Genomic DNA, 14,666 nt, shown 5'->3' with positions numbered 1-14,666 from the left:
AGAGTTTAGGGTCACTTAGATATTTCCTTATTTTTTAAAGAAAAGCACATTTTTTTTTCCAATAAAGATAACATTAAATGATTCAGAAATATACTCTATACATTGTTAATGTGGTAAATGACAATGACTATTCTAGCTGCAAACGTCTGGTTTGTAATACAATATCTTCATAGGTGTATAGAGGCCCATTTCCAACAACCATCACTCCAGTGTTCTTATGGTACTTTGTGTTTGCTAACTGTGTAAGAAGGCTAATGGATGGTTAGAATACCCTTGTGCAATTATGTTAGGACAGCTGAAAACAGTTTGGCTGATTTAGAGAAGCTATAAACCTGCCCTTCCTTTGAGCTAATTGAGAATCTGGAGCATTACATTTGTTGGTTCCATTAAACTCTCAAAATGGCCAGAAAAAAAGAACTTTCATGTGAAACTCGATAGTCTATTCTTGTTCTTAGAATTGAAGGCTATTCCATGCGAGAAATTGCCAAGAAACTGAAGATATCCAACAACGGTGTGTACTACTCTCTTCAGAGGAGAGCACAAACAGGCTCTAACCAGAGTAGAAAGAGAAGTGGGAGGCCCCGCTGCACAACTGAGCAAAAAGACAAGTACATTAGAGTCTGTAGTTTGAGAAATGATGCCTCACAGGTCCTCAACTGGCAGCTTCATTAAATAGTACATGCAAAACGCCAGTGTCAACATCTACAGGGAAGAGGCGACTGCGGGATGCTGGCCTTCAGGGCAGAGTGGCAAAGAAAAAGCCATAGCTGAGACTGGCTAATAAAAGGAAAAGACTAATATGGGCAAAAGAACACAGACAGAGGAAGATTGAAAAAAGTGTTATGGACAGACGAATCCAAGTTTGAGGTGTTTGGATCACACAGAAGAACATTTGTGAGACGCAGAACAACTGAAAAGATGCTGGAAGAGTACCTGACACCATCTGTCAAGCATGGTGAAGGTAATGCGATGGTCTGGGGTTGCTTTGGTGCTCGTAAAGTGGGAGATTTGTACAAGATAAAAGGGATTTTGAATAAGGAAGGCTATCACTCCATTTTGCAGCGCCATGCCATACCCTGTGGACAGCGCTTGATTAAAGCCAATTTCATCCTACAACAGGACAATGACCCAAATCACACCTCCAAAATATGCAAGAACTATTTAGGGAAGAAGCAGGCAGCTGGCATTCTATCTGTAATGGAGTGGCCAGCGCAGTCACCAGATCTCAACCCCATTGAGCTGTTGTGGGAGCAGCTTGATCATATGGTACACAAAAAGTGCCCATCAAGCCAAACCAACTTGTGGGAGGGGCTTCTGGAAGCATGGGGTGAAATTTCTGCAGATTACCTCAGCAAAGTAACTGCTAGAATGCCAAAGGTCTGTAATGCTGTAATTGCTGTAAAGGGAGCATTCTTTGATGAAAGCAAAGTTTGAAGGAAAAAATTATTATGTCTAAAAAAAATCTTATTTTTCGAACCTTGTCAATGTCAGGACTAGATTTTAAATTCATTTGGCAACTCATTTGATTAATAAAAATGAGTTTTCATTGAAAACACAAAATTGCCTTTGTGTCCCCAAACTTTTGAACAAGTAGTGTATTTGGGGCATCAGCGTACTCGGGACAAATTGTACAACTTTTGCAGTCCAATTTCTCCTGTTACCGTTGGTAAAATAAACAAATTGGATCTGTAGTAAATTTTTGGTGCAAAAAGATAAATGTTCATTTTTTTTTTAAACATTCCAAAAATTCCTGTGAAGCAACTGAAGGGTTAATAAACTTCTTGAATGTGGTTTTGTGCAACTTGAGGGGTGCAGTTTTTAGATTGGTGTCACTTTTGGGTATTTTCTATCATATAAACCCCTCAAAGTGACTTCAAACTTGTTACGGAATACAAAGTTGCCGCGCTAACACCACTGTGTGCTCAGAAAGGGTTAAAATGAATTCAACCCCAGAGGACAAATGGTAGTACTCACTGGTATAGATGCTTAATGCCGATATTGACGGTTCTCATGGGAGCTTCATGGAAGTCAGTGGGCGTTAAGGCTGGTGAAATGCAGGGAGCGTCCTCCCGTGTGCACAGAAAACAAGCCCCCCAGAGAGCGCACCACAAAGAGCGGCAGGCAGCCTCGGCCGATGGCGCCGCCGAAAAAAAAAAACTGCACGCCAGCGCCATTGGCCGAGGCTGCCTGCCGGCAACTTTGTATTCAGTTTGTTTTTCCATTTGGCGGAGAGCACACTATATCTGCCTGGTTTGTCAGCAGCTTTCACATTCAGCTGTTTTTGTCAGCGCCGGTGTGTTCTTTTGTATTTTGACTTCAAATGTGATGTGGTCCCTAAAAAATGGTGTTGTAAAAATGAGAAATTGCTTGTCAACTTTTAACCCTTATAACTTCCTAAAAAGAAAAATTTTGGTTCCAATATTGTGCTGATGTAAAGTAAACATGTGGGAAATGTTACTTATTAAGTTTTTTGTGTGCCGTATCTCTGTGATTTAAGGGCATGAAAATTTGAAGCTGGAAAATTGCTAAATTTTCTAAATTTACGCCAAATTTCCGTTTCTTTTACAAATAAATGCAAGTCATATCAAAGAAATTTTACCACTGTCATGAAGTACAATATGTCATGAGAAAACAATGTCAGAACCACCAGGATCCATGAAGGCGTTCCAGAGATTTTACCTCATAAAGGGACAGTGGTCAGAATTGGAGAAATTGGCCCGGTCATTAACATGCAAACCACCCTTGGGGGTAAAGGGGTTAATGAGAAAAAAAATGAACTTTTTTGAACTTACCAAATGGCTGCAATGAAACAAACAATGAAAAATGTAAAGGGGTCTGAATAATTTCCGTACCCACTGTATATAAACAATAGTATCAAATTGAATGTGCGCTTCTATTATTTCTACTTCTAGGTGTTTTTAACAATATATAAATATAAAACAACCCCCATTTATTCACAACTGTGAATCTTCCGGACTTAGATCACAATAACCAGTCCTCGCCTTACTAAAATAACACTCTTGCTCAGCACAGTGTTCTACTGCTACAGGGATCATTCCCAAGGTTTACTAGGTTATAAGGTATCTACCCCACATCTACTTTATAATAGGACCTAAACTAACAGCCTTGAAGTATGAATGCAGTATATTTATTAGATTTTGATTAGAATCCTAATACCACATAAAAATAAAATATAATTAGTATTTTACCTCAGATTCTTCAGGTTATGTAACACTGGTGCAAGTCTGTCTAGTCCTTCAATGTCCAAGGAACATCTAGAGAAATTGAGCTCTTCTATATTTGTGCAGATTTCCAGGATAAATGCTAACACCATACAGTCAAGCGATGACATGTGAACTCCAGAAAAGTCAAATTTTCGGTGTGATTTTAATGACTGTAGCACTAAAGCCTTATTCCTTGTTTCATACAGATAGAAGACTATACTCAGAAAATGTTGCTTATTAGTTATACTCTCACTCTGTTTTTCTACAATGTTCTTCAGGCAAGTGATGACATCTCTGGAGACCTGAGCTTCTTGTGGGTCCAGATAACCAGTTAGTATTGACCTGGAAGAGCTGTCTGATAAACCAAACAGGAACAGGAGGAACATTTTACCGTGTCCGTCAGAATATGATGTGGCATTATATAGTGATGTCTGTAACTTCACAGGAGAATAATCCACATAATGCACCAAGGCAGAGAAGAATTCCTGCACCATGAGATGTAAGAAGGAATAGGACACAGGTTCCTCCGATTCCATCAGAAAACTTGATAAAAGCTTTGACTTCTTGTCGACATGGAAAGCATCCAGATCTCGTTCATCAAAAATAACCCTGTGATTCAGTACCCCATGTTCTGCCATCCATCCGATGGAGCGCAGGATCTTCTTAGCATCATCTTTGTGCAGACTGTGATTTGACAGAATGTTGGCAATAAATATGGCAAACAGTTGTGTCACAGTTTTGGGTAATAACATCGGCTGAGCAGTACTTGTGGTCTGGAAGCTCCTGGATAACACTGTACAGATGATCCAGCAGTAGGATGGGAGGTAACAGAATGTGTACAACATCTCATTCTGCTTCACATAAGTAAAGGCCTTTTCTGCCAATTCAGGGTTAGAGAAGAAATTCTCAAAGTACATCTGTCGTTCTTCTGGAAAAAATCCAATGATTTCTATTTTTCTCTGGAAAACACTACAATCAATCGATGTCAGTCTGGTTGGGCGACTAGTCATCAGAACAGAACAACCTTTCAGAAGAGACTTTTTCACCAAACTAACGACAATCTGACCACAAGGTTTGGGCTGTTTAGGATTTAAGCACAAGTGATGGGATGTGAAATTGACTTCATGAAAACTTTCATCTAAGCCATCAAATATAAAGAGAAGTTTCTTTGGATCTTGAAAAATGTCTTCAAGCTGCTCCTCCAGATGTGGGTACTGATGAAGGATCATGGTCTCCAGACTAACATTATCCAGTCTGTTGAGTTCCCGAAATTTGAGGAAAAAGACAAAAGAGAATCTTTGATATAGTACCTCCCTTCCCCAGTCATATACAAACTTCTGCATCAGGGTGGTCTTCCCTACACCGGGCACGCCGATCACCATTACCATATGTGGCACAAGACTAGATTGGTGGCACCAGCGGAACAGTTTGTTGGGAAAAATGTGCTGTAATTTATATTGGGATTTCTTTAAATATTCATCATGTTTTTCTCCCATCTCTATGAGTTCATTCTCAGAGTGTTTCCTAAAGTGATTAGTGGAGACAATGATGAGATTCACATAACGTGTAGAAAATTGAAAACTTTCCTCTTGCTGATCACATCTTGGAGGTTTGTTCTCTACAAGTTTTCCAGTTCTTTCATATAAATGTTTCTTGTGAGTGTTCTGCACAGCTAAAGAAAAAAGTCAACAAAAGGTCAATGTAACAAGTTAAAACAATACACTGTATTGCTACCTCTCAGAAATAAATACTAGATATGGGTCTCTGTCTACTGGATGAGAGGTTCGCAACTCTCTTTCCTTCTGGGATCCCTGACGCAGCATATGATTAGCTGGGTTTGTGCAACGTCATCAACAGACACCTAGGGGATCTTGGAAGGAAAGAGACTCCCATTCAGCAGCCAAAGAATCATGACTCGGCCGATAGACAGCAGTCCCAGTAATTGATCTGCCCATCTATATATATAATTGCCTTGTAATGTTTTAATTTCCTGTTCTGTCCAGATGTCACCGTATCCCAGAATTCCAAGCGGAGGAAGTTCATCGACTGCCATATTGGACACTCAAGTGATGGGTGTCTGAATATGGAAACTGCTGCTGGTACCAACCTATTGTGCGGTACCACCAGCAGAACACTGTCGCACCACATACACACACACTCTATACGCCGTACGCACCATACACACACACTCACACACACACTCTCAAACTATCACACACTCGCACACTCACCCACACTCACTCACACACTCACGCAGCCTCTTGCACGGTACCACTAGCAGGACACAGCTGCACTGTGCCTGAGCGAATTCTGTGCAGGCGCAGTGAATCATTCAGCTGATCCCGGTGGCAGATGCGCGATGTGTCTATAGACAGAGGAAGCTGGTCACATTAAAGGGGTTTTCCCACAAACGAAAGTTCATTTTAAAAATTTTCTGTGTCTGACCGTGTATGGAGCATACCACATCTCTGGGGCAGGGGAGGAAACAAAATACAATATTGACATTACAGCAGGGTATCACAGAGGATTCATTTTGTGAGGTAAAATATTTCACCGACTGTTTTTAAACAATAAACAATGGATTCCTTTCCTTGCCACCTCTGTTTTACCGGTTAAGACTCTATTGTGCTTGCTTTCATTCCCAGTTTCTGCTTCATATTAAGGATCTGAGAGAGCTCTCTGCTAACGCCCCCTTGTTTGAAGGACAAATTAGCATTGTTCTGCCTTCATACACGCTGACATGGTGTGCAATCTAGCATACAGCATAAACCACCTTCTATCTTCCAAAATAAGCAGACAGTTCTCTGTAGTCTAACTTGTTTATTGGTGAAGAGTATAGAACATGCGGTAAAACTATAAAGAATACAAACAACATCCTGGGTGCATGGCTGTATTGTGATCCGTGCTGCTGCATTCTGCACATTTCATGCTAGCTTCACAGTTCCTGGTGAAGTGAGAGGTTGTGGCACAACATTTGAAGCAGATGTTGTTCTCCTTGAGGAAACCTCTGCGATCCTCTAAAGACTTCTCTCTGAAGGATCTGCATTTTAGAAGAGGATGTGGTTTCTTGTGTAGAGGATAGTGTTGAGCATTCCGATACTGCAATATCGGGTATCGGCCGATATTCGCTGTATCGGAGTTACGATACTGAGTTCCGATACTTTTAGAATATCGAATACTGGAATCGGAAGTTCCCATAATGCAAAGAGCCAGTTTGATTTTATTCAGCCAATGAGGAATCCTAAGAAGTGTGGGCACATCCTGTTATGCATGTTAGGCATGTTAACTAATGGCATGGCTGTGATTGGCTGCTGAAATGATGTCATGGTGCACTGTAAAAGCCGCCGCCGCCATTTTGTGTTCACTCTGCTGTGAATTTACTTAGGAACAGGACGCTGCTGTTCTGACTGAGGGACAGTTTGAGCTAGCGATTTGCTTTATTAAAAAAAAAAAAAAAAAAAAAAAAAAAAATGTGTTAATATGCACTTACATTGTGCATACACATTAACTTACTTTTCTCAGTTCAGATTTGTTTTTTATTCATTTCATTGTGCATTCAGTGCATATATGGGTGTGACCGCCCTCTTTCTGAGCTGGGAAAGCCATCCAGTCTGGCCCAAGCTGTTACTAGTGGTTCAGCCGCTCGACCCTTGTTCACATTTACGCCACTTGGCAAGTGAAAAGGTTTTAAATACTAGAGTAGGGACTGTCCCACAAGGGTTGCCGTGACATGGCGGGATGGCTTGTACATTATTTTGATCAAAATTATGTTTACTAAATACCCTTATTATTATTATTATTATTACCTTTATGCATTATTTGCAGTATATTTTTTACTTTTAGTTCAGGATATTTGTGTTTTTTGCTTTCTGTTTTCTCCGATTTGCTTTATTGTGCTTTACCCAGGCTACTTTAGCAACCGCTGTGTGAGAAGCTTTCTTTTGCCTTGCCTGTTCATGGCTGTCTGTGAGGTCTCTGTGTGTGAGTGCAGCTCACGTTGTAGTGTGTTCTGCAGCCACCTCCGGTTGTAGTCCGCTCAGCGTGCGTCACTGCCTCATACATTGTACTTTTTTGCATTAGTGCTGCTCATTTTTCCAGATTTCTCCTATTAGTGTGGTTCCATCCGTATCCAGCTAGAATATTTGCAAACACTATATAGAAATAGATAGAGGAGCCTTTCTGCTGGCTTGTGCTCTGCCGCCCCAGCCAGATTAGTATTAGCCTATTTTTTTGGAGCCTCATCTATTGCATTGTAGGTTACCTTCCTGCATTGTAATAGCTACAAAAAGTTTGTGATACTATCGGTTTTACATCTTTGGGCAAATCTAGTGTCTTTTTGTGAGAAAAAAAAGCTAATAAAGTTCACCAAACACTCCACTTTATAATTGTGTAGGCCACATTAGCTCATATTAAAGTCTAGTCCAGACTTTATAAAATTAGTGTTTTTTATACCTGTTAGCAGCTGTTCAGGAATAAGCACACTAAGGCCTCTTTCACACATCAGGTTTTCGCCGTCAGGCGCGATCCGGCGCTTTTGACAGAAACCGGATCCGGCGAAATGCAATGCCGGATCCGGTTTCCCCCCCATTGACTTGCATTTGCGCCGGATCGCGCCGGATGGCCATGCGTTTCATCCGGTTTTCGCCGGATCCGGCAATGTGTCGCAATGTGTCGCGATCCGGCGTCTGGAAAAAACGTCTACTGTAACGTTTTTTGTCTCCGGCGAAAAAGCCGTACCCGCCGGATCCGGCGCGTCCGGCTTTTTCACACAATGAAAGCCTATGAGCGCCGCAATGCGCCGGATCCGGCGAAAGCCGGATCCGGTGGCCGGATCCGTTTTTTTTGGTCTGAGCATGCTCAGTAGCTCTGCCCACAGGAGATATATAAAAGCAAGACAATGGGACCCTCAGCCACACCCAACATGCCACCCAAGCCAAGAACCAGGAGCAGGAGAAGGCAGCAGACATCTGCAGCAGCAGCACCATCAGCACCACCCCAAATGGAGCAGCATGCTGAACGGGAGGGGAGTCCAGAAGCAGATGAGAGACGGTAATTATCAAATCCCCCATTCCTCCAAACTAGGGCCATGGAATATCAAGATATTCATTGGCCCTTTGTTTCTCTTTATTCAACAGCCGCCAAAGAGATGCAGCAGCAGCAGCAGCAGAAATGGCATCACTGGCAGCAGCAATACCCACAGCCATGGAGTCTGGCCATCAACAGGACAGCACATCATCTTCTGGGAGCCCTCCCTCGCATCGTCAGCGTTTGACGGTAAGTTTTTATTTCCAAAATCCATCATCTCTGTAATATATGTCTATTCATTGCCTTTTATTTCAAAACAGGAATCACAAGATGAAGAGGAGCTCCCAGAAGAAGAAGGAAGGGGTGGACAGACACTTGGAGTGGGCTCACAATTGGTAAGTTTTTTGCATCAAACGCAGAAACACAACATCACACTACACACAACACATAGAAAACAATGTTCTGCAGACCACACACAGCAAACAAATGCCTACATCCAAAGACATAACATTTTTTGTTTTCTTCTCTAGTCTTCCCAATCTGGTGCTCGGCCAAGAGGTCCTCGCAGTGCCTCCCAGGGTCGTCGGCGACAGCAACGCGGCGGTCACCAGCGTGTAAGTATAAATATTTTTGCTTTGTTTTTTTGCACTTTTTATTTCATTTCTTTTGTGGAGGCTAATTATGTTATTTTTGTCTTTTTCTTTAACAGCCTTCACAGCGTGCTCCCGACTCTGACGGTGAGGATGGAGGGATTGATGTGGACCGCCTCATCGATCTCGTCAGAGAAAGGGAGCCGCTCTGGAATATGGCTGACCGCCGCCACGCTGACCTGATCGTTACCCGACGACTCTGGGAGGAAATCTGTTCTCTCCTTGTGGGCCGCTGGGAGGACCTCGAAGCTCGGGCCCAGATTAAAGAGCGTAAGTATATACAGTAACGGTTGCTTGATGTAAACCAGTGTTTCCCGAACTCCAGTCGTCGTGGTCCCCACGGATCATGTGTTCAGGATTTCTATTTACTATGGAAATCCTGAAAACATGACCCCTGGGGACCATGAGGACTGGAGTTTGTGAAACACTGATGTTGTATACTAACCACTCCTTTCTCGTTTCAGGGAACAGAATTGTGAATCGGTGGCGGTCTGTGAGGGATCGTTTCAAGAAGGAGTTCAATAAAGAGATGCGGGCCCCGAGTGGATCTGGAGGACGCAGGAGCAAGTACAAGTACGCACAAGCCCTGTCGTTCCTCCGGGAAACAATGCTCACCAGAAGGTAAATATTACACACCACATGTGAAAAAAATGTTAGATGTAACTTTTTTTTTTCAGCCAGGGCCATACCATGTCAGTATTTTAATTGTTTTTTTTTCTCTTTATTACACAGCACGGTGACCAGCACTCGGGAGCCTGCACGATTGGACCCTTCTGAGGCGATCCCTGAGGAGACCGGCACCGAGGGACACTTCGACCGCCCCGGTACATCTGCACCTTCCCACACATTCGACCCATCTGTCCCATCCACCAGCACAGGAGCATCGTGGCCGCCTACATTACATGAAGCTGCTGGTGAGGAGATCGCTTTCCCTTTACCCCACCCTTCTGCCCCTGCCGCCTCTAGTACACCTGCGGGTACTGGGCGGCAGCGGCAGAGGGGTCAGGAAAAGAGTTATGCGCAAGAGTTATTGCATCTGAATGCATCTTTCCAGAACTGTTTCAAGGTCTTGTCAAAGCAAATCTCCGCAGGCTTTCAGCAGATCAACTCCAGCATTCTGGAGGTGAAGACACTTCTGCAAACCATGCATTCAGAAGCAAGATCTTCGCCAAACCACACCTTTTTCAGGTCTGTTGTGGAGCGCATGGCAACACTATCTCCTACCCAGCAGATGCATGTAATGCATTCGTGCCACGGTGCTCTACAGCAGGTTACCTCCCAACCTCCACCTCCCACCACTGTAGTTCCTCCACCTGCACCCCCTCCAGCCACTTTCCATCCTCCCCCTCCTATTACATCTGCACCCCCTCCAGCCACTTTCCATCCTCCCCCTCCTATTACATACCAGCAACCTCACCAGTACCAGACATCTCCCCACTTCCAGCAACCTGCCCCGTCCCAAACTCCTTCCCCGTACCAAACTCCTTCCCCATACAACTTTCCATCAACATCATCTGCTCCTACAGTCCCTGCCCAACCCTCCACTCCACCGCCCACCACCTCTTCTGCCTCCCACATGTCCACCCATTCTGTAGCTTTTTCCACACCTTCACCTCTAACTGTTCCTTCCCCACCACGATCCCAGTCCTCTCTCCACACACCCAGTGTCGAAGTGTCCCGCAGCCCCTCCAGCAGTATTTCCACCCCACAGTACACAGATTTGTAATGTTTTTTTGTTGTAATAAAAATGCCCATTGGGTTTAAAACCTTTATTAAAAAAGTTTTTTGCACTTTAAAAACATAAAAAAAAAAAAAATTTAAATAAAAGTTAAATTATCGTTTCACAATGGTTGTCTGTCATTTCTTTCTGCGGCGAACTATGTTTTAAAAAAAGGTTAAATACAGGGTATTTCAAAGGTAAAAATGTATTCAAAACCAGGTATATAACTGTGGGTAAATTTTAGCTTTTTGCCACAGTTGTGTTCCTGGTTGTGTTTGAAGCAAAGTATTTCACCTAAAAAGTTGTGTTTATTGTTGGTGATTTCCTACCAATGTACACAACTTTTGTTAAAAGGTGAAATACTTTGCATAAAACACAACCAGGTACACACCTGTGGCCTAAAGCTAAAAATAGTAAGACCATGACAAGATAGCCAACTTTGGTTGGCAAAGGTATATACTGTTGGTCCAGAAGGTACACAAGTTTAGGGCACAAATCTTTCACACTCTGTCATCCCAGTGTACTCTGCCTTGAGGTGACATAAAGTATAGTGGAAAATTGTCCCTGAAACCGTCACAGAACTTCTAGTGGTAATATTTCCAATGACAACATCCATCTTCGCCAGTAACTTGCTCTTCTCTCCAACCTGCACTTTCTTCTCTACAACCTGTCAAAGAAGGGCTGTAGGAACATGCTATATCTAGTTTTCCAGTAGCCAATCCCGTTCGGAAGGCCACAAGGGTCAATTTTAAAAACCGGATCCGGCACTTCAGGTTTTACAAAACATTTGCCGGATCCGGCATTCCGGCACGACGCCGGATCGCGCCTGACGCCGAAAACCTGATGTGTGAAAGTAGCCTAAGCCCTTAGTACTTTTCTGCCTATCTTTATCAGTCTACCAAGATGAAGAAGGCAGGGAGTAAGGCACGTGGTTGTGGGCGTGGAGTTTCTGCAGGGAGAGGACGTGAGGATTCTGTGCCTGCTGTGGGCACCAGTGACTCAGCATCCCCCAGTTTTACCAGAGAACAGTCCTTTATGCACAGCTTTGTAGGAGCTCATCGTAACCCACTGCTGCGGGACGAACAAACTGAAGCCATTGTCGGATGGATGGCAGCTAACGCATTGACTTCAATTAGTTCCAGATCCTCTCAGGTCTAGAGCACTGAAGAGCACCCATCTGTCTCTTCACCACCTGCCAAATTGCCCAGGCCCTGGACAGGAGCCATCTCTACTTTTGTTCTCTGAATCTGTTGGCTTGGAAAGAGGGGCCAGCCAAGCAGCATTCAAGAATTTGAAGAAGAGCTAGTATGCAGTGATGCACAACATCTTTGTCTCTCTGAATCGGAAGAGGCGGGTGGGCCAGTGCCTATGGTCAGCACACCTCAGTATGCATCTGATGATGAAACTCAGGTGCCACTTTCTGGTGCGTACTGTGCTGTCGAGACTACCCAGGAGAAGCAGTCGTTTGAAGAGGGTAGTGTAGATGGTGAGGTCCTTCACCCATCATGGCGTGAGGTACAGGAAGGTGGTGGGAGCAGCTCTGAGGAAGATTCCCCGAATGGCCAAAAAAGGAGGGAGAGGGAGGGGGCATACTCGGTTGCCTATAGCCTCCACTTCGGCACTCATTAGGAGCATGCCTCTTCCAAAACCCAAAACGGGCGCTTCCAAGGCTTGCTGTGCCTGGTCCTTTTTTGACACAGTTGCAGATGACATTTGCTTTGTCAAATGCAAGCTGTGTAATCAGAAAGTGAAAAGAGGGAAAAGTGTCAGCAACCTCAATACCACAAATATGTGGAAACATGTGCGGACCAAGCACGTGGTGGAGTTACAAAGACACACTGAAGACGTAGGCCAACATACAGCGCCACCTACCACCTCTTCAGCTCGTGATGTAGCCTCTTCCTCCAGCTCACACACAGCTGGTTCGGCTTCCTCACAGGATCACCATGGAAGAACCTCTGGCACTGTTGTACAGAGACACAGTGTCATTCCACCCACAGCACCACGTTCCCTGTCATCCTCACACTCCCAAGCCAGTCCACAGCCATCGGTAGCACAGGCATGGGAGAAAAGGCGCCCATGCTCGGCAAACCACCCCCGAGCACAGGCTCTGAATGCTGGCATTGCAAAACTACTGACCCTTGAAATGCTCTCATTCAGGCTGGTGGAGACTGACACCTTCCGTAACTTCATGGCATTGGCAGTCCCACAATACAACGTGCCAAGCCGCTTTTATTCCAGCAGCAAGCCATCCCTGCCCTGCAGAAGCATGTGGAGGGAAAAATTAAACATGCACTACTAAATGCCGTCAGTAGCAAGGTCCACCTGACCACCGATGCATGGACCAGTAACCATGGACAGGGAAGATATCTTTCCCTCACTGCCCATTGGGTAAATGTTGTGGATCCGGGTACAGATCTTGAGAGTGGCGCTGTACGTGTTCTGCCAACGCCAACGATTGCAGGAATCCAGTCTGCACACATTGACTCCTCCTCGTACTCCAGTTCCTCTGAATCAGCGCTGCAGGAGCCGACACAGTCTACCTCCACATGGACCTGTGAACGCTTACCTGTTACGACCGATATGAGCACAGCCGTGGCCAAACGTTAACAGGCCGTATTGAAATTAATTTCTTTGGGGAATTCAAGCCACACAGCGCAGCAGCTCTGCAATGCCATCAAGCAGGAGAGCGACATGTGGTTTGTGCCAGCGAATCTCCAGCCAGGCATGGTAGTGTGTGACAATGGCCGAAATCTGGTGGCAGCTCTGGGCCTAGGCAACCTCACTCACATCCCATGTCTGGCACATGTGCTCAACTTGGTCATGCAGAGTTTTTTGAGGGACTATCCGGATCTTGATGCACTGCTGCGCAAGGTCCGCATAGAGTGCGCTCACTTGCGGTGTTCCAGTATGGCAAGATCGCGCATTGCAGCTCTGCAGCGCCGATTCTGCCTTACGGAACATCGCATCATATGTGACCTACCCCCCAGGTGGAATTCAACGTTACATATGTTGGAGAGGTTGTGTGAGCAGCAGGCAGCAGTAATGGAGTACCAGCTGCATTCAGGCGCAAACAAGTCGCACTGCGCGCCGTTCACACTTCACCACCACTGACTGGGCCTCTATGAAGGACATCTGCCACGTTTTGCGTGCCTTCGATGATTCCACGCGGATGGCGAGTGCAGATGATGCACTAGTCAGCATGACTATCCCCCTTATCTGCCTGCTTGAAAAAACACTGCAAACACTAAGGGAGGAGGTTGTGGAAGAGGTGGAGGATGAGGAGTCACAAATGCCATCTGCTTCTGGACAGTCTGTGCCACGTGGTTCCTCACAAAGGCCTAGGCAGGGAACACTTTGTGAGGAGGATGAGGAGTCAATGGAGGAGGAAGACATCTGTCCAGAGGAGGGAGGGACACAATGCTCTAGTAGTCAGTATGTAGAGCGAGGGTAGGGTGATGCAGAGCAGGCAGAGATGACGCCTCAAGCAGGGGACAGCGTTTCTTGGCCAGTTGGCAGTCTGCAGCACATGGTTGATTTCATGCTGCAGTGCCTGAGAAACGCCCGCCGCATCGCCCACATTCTCAACACGGCTGATTATTGGGTGTACACCCTCCTAGATCCTCGCTACCAGGACAACTTATAAAGCCTCATATCACCGTTGAACCGGGAGCGTAAAATGCGGGAGTACCAAGACACACTGGTGCATTCCATCATGTTCTCCATTCCACCCGAGAGCAGTGCTGCTAGTGCTTTACTAAGCAGCTCAGTGCGTCGAGGCAGTGGAGGAAGCTCTGCACAAAGAGTGAGCAGAAGCAGCACCTCAGCACAAGGCAAGACCAGTATGGCCCAAATGTGGCAAAGTTTTGTGTCCCTGCCACAAATGTCTACACCATCACAGACGGCTCCAGTCAGCAGGAGGCAACGTTTCCATCAGATGGTGACAGACTACATGTCTTGGCCTCTCAGTGTTCTCCCACACGCCTCTTCCCCCTTCAAATTTTGGGTCTCTAAGCTGGATACATGGCCAGAGCTTAGCCAGTATGC

The 14,666-nt window shown here is 45.1% G+C and overlaps 1 protein-coding gene across 1 annotated transcript in view; it reads right to left on the bottom strand.

Moving 5' to 3' along the window:
• Positions 1-14,666, bottom strand: part of LOC141082912 (uncharacterized) — a 784,035-nt gene that overhangs the window by 315,303 nt on the left and 454,066 nt on the right. Inside the window, exon 15 of the mRNA XM_073566962.1 lies at positions 3,210-4,896. Within this exon, the coding sequence (XP_073423063.1) occupies positions 3,210-4,896 (1,687 nt within the window). The remainder of the gene's footprint in view (positions 1-3,209; positions 4,897-14,666) is intronic.

The sequence above is a fragment of the Dendrobates tinctorius genome, unplaced genomic scaffold (genome assembly GCF_039654945.1).
Source record: "Dendrobates tinctorius isolate UK_male_01 unplaced genomic scaffold, ASM3965494v1 ptg000019l, whole genome shotgun sequence".
Lineage (NCBI taxonomy): Eukaryota > Metazoa > Chordata > Amphibia > Anura > Dendrobatidae > Dendrobates > Dendrobates tinctorius.
The sequence above is the reverse complement of the archived record's forward strand: the minus strand, read 5'-3'. Positions and strand labels throughout refer to the sequence as shown.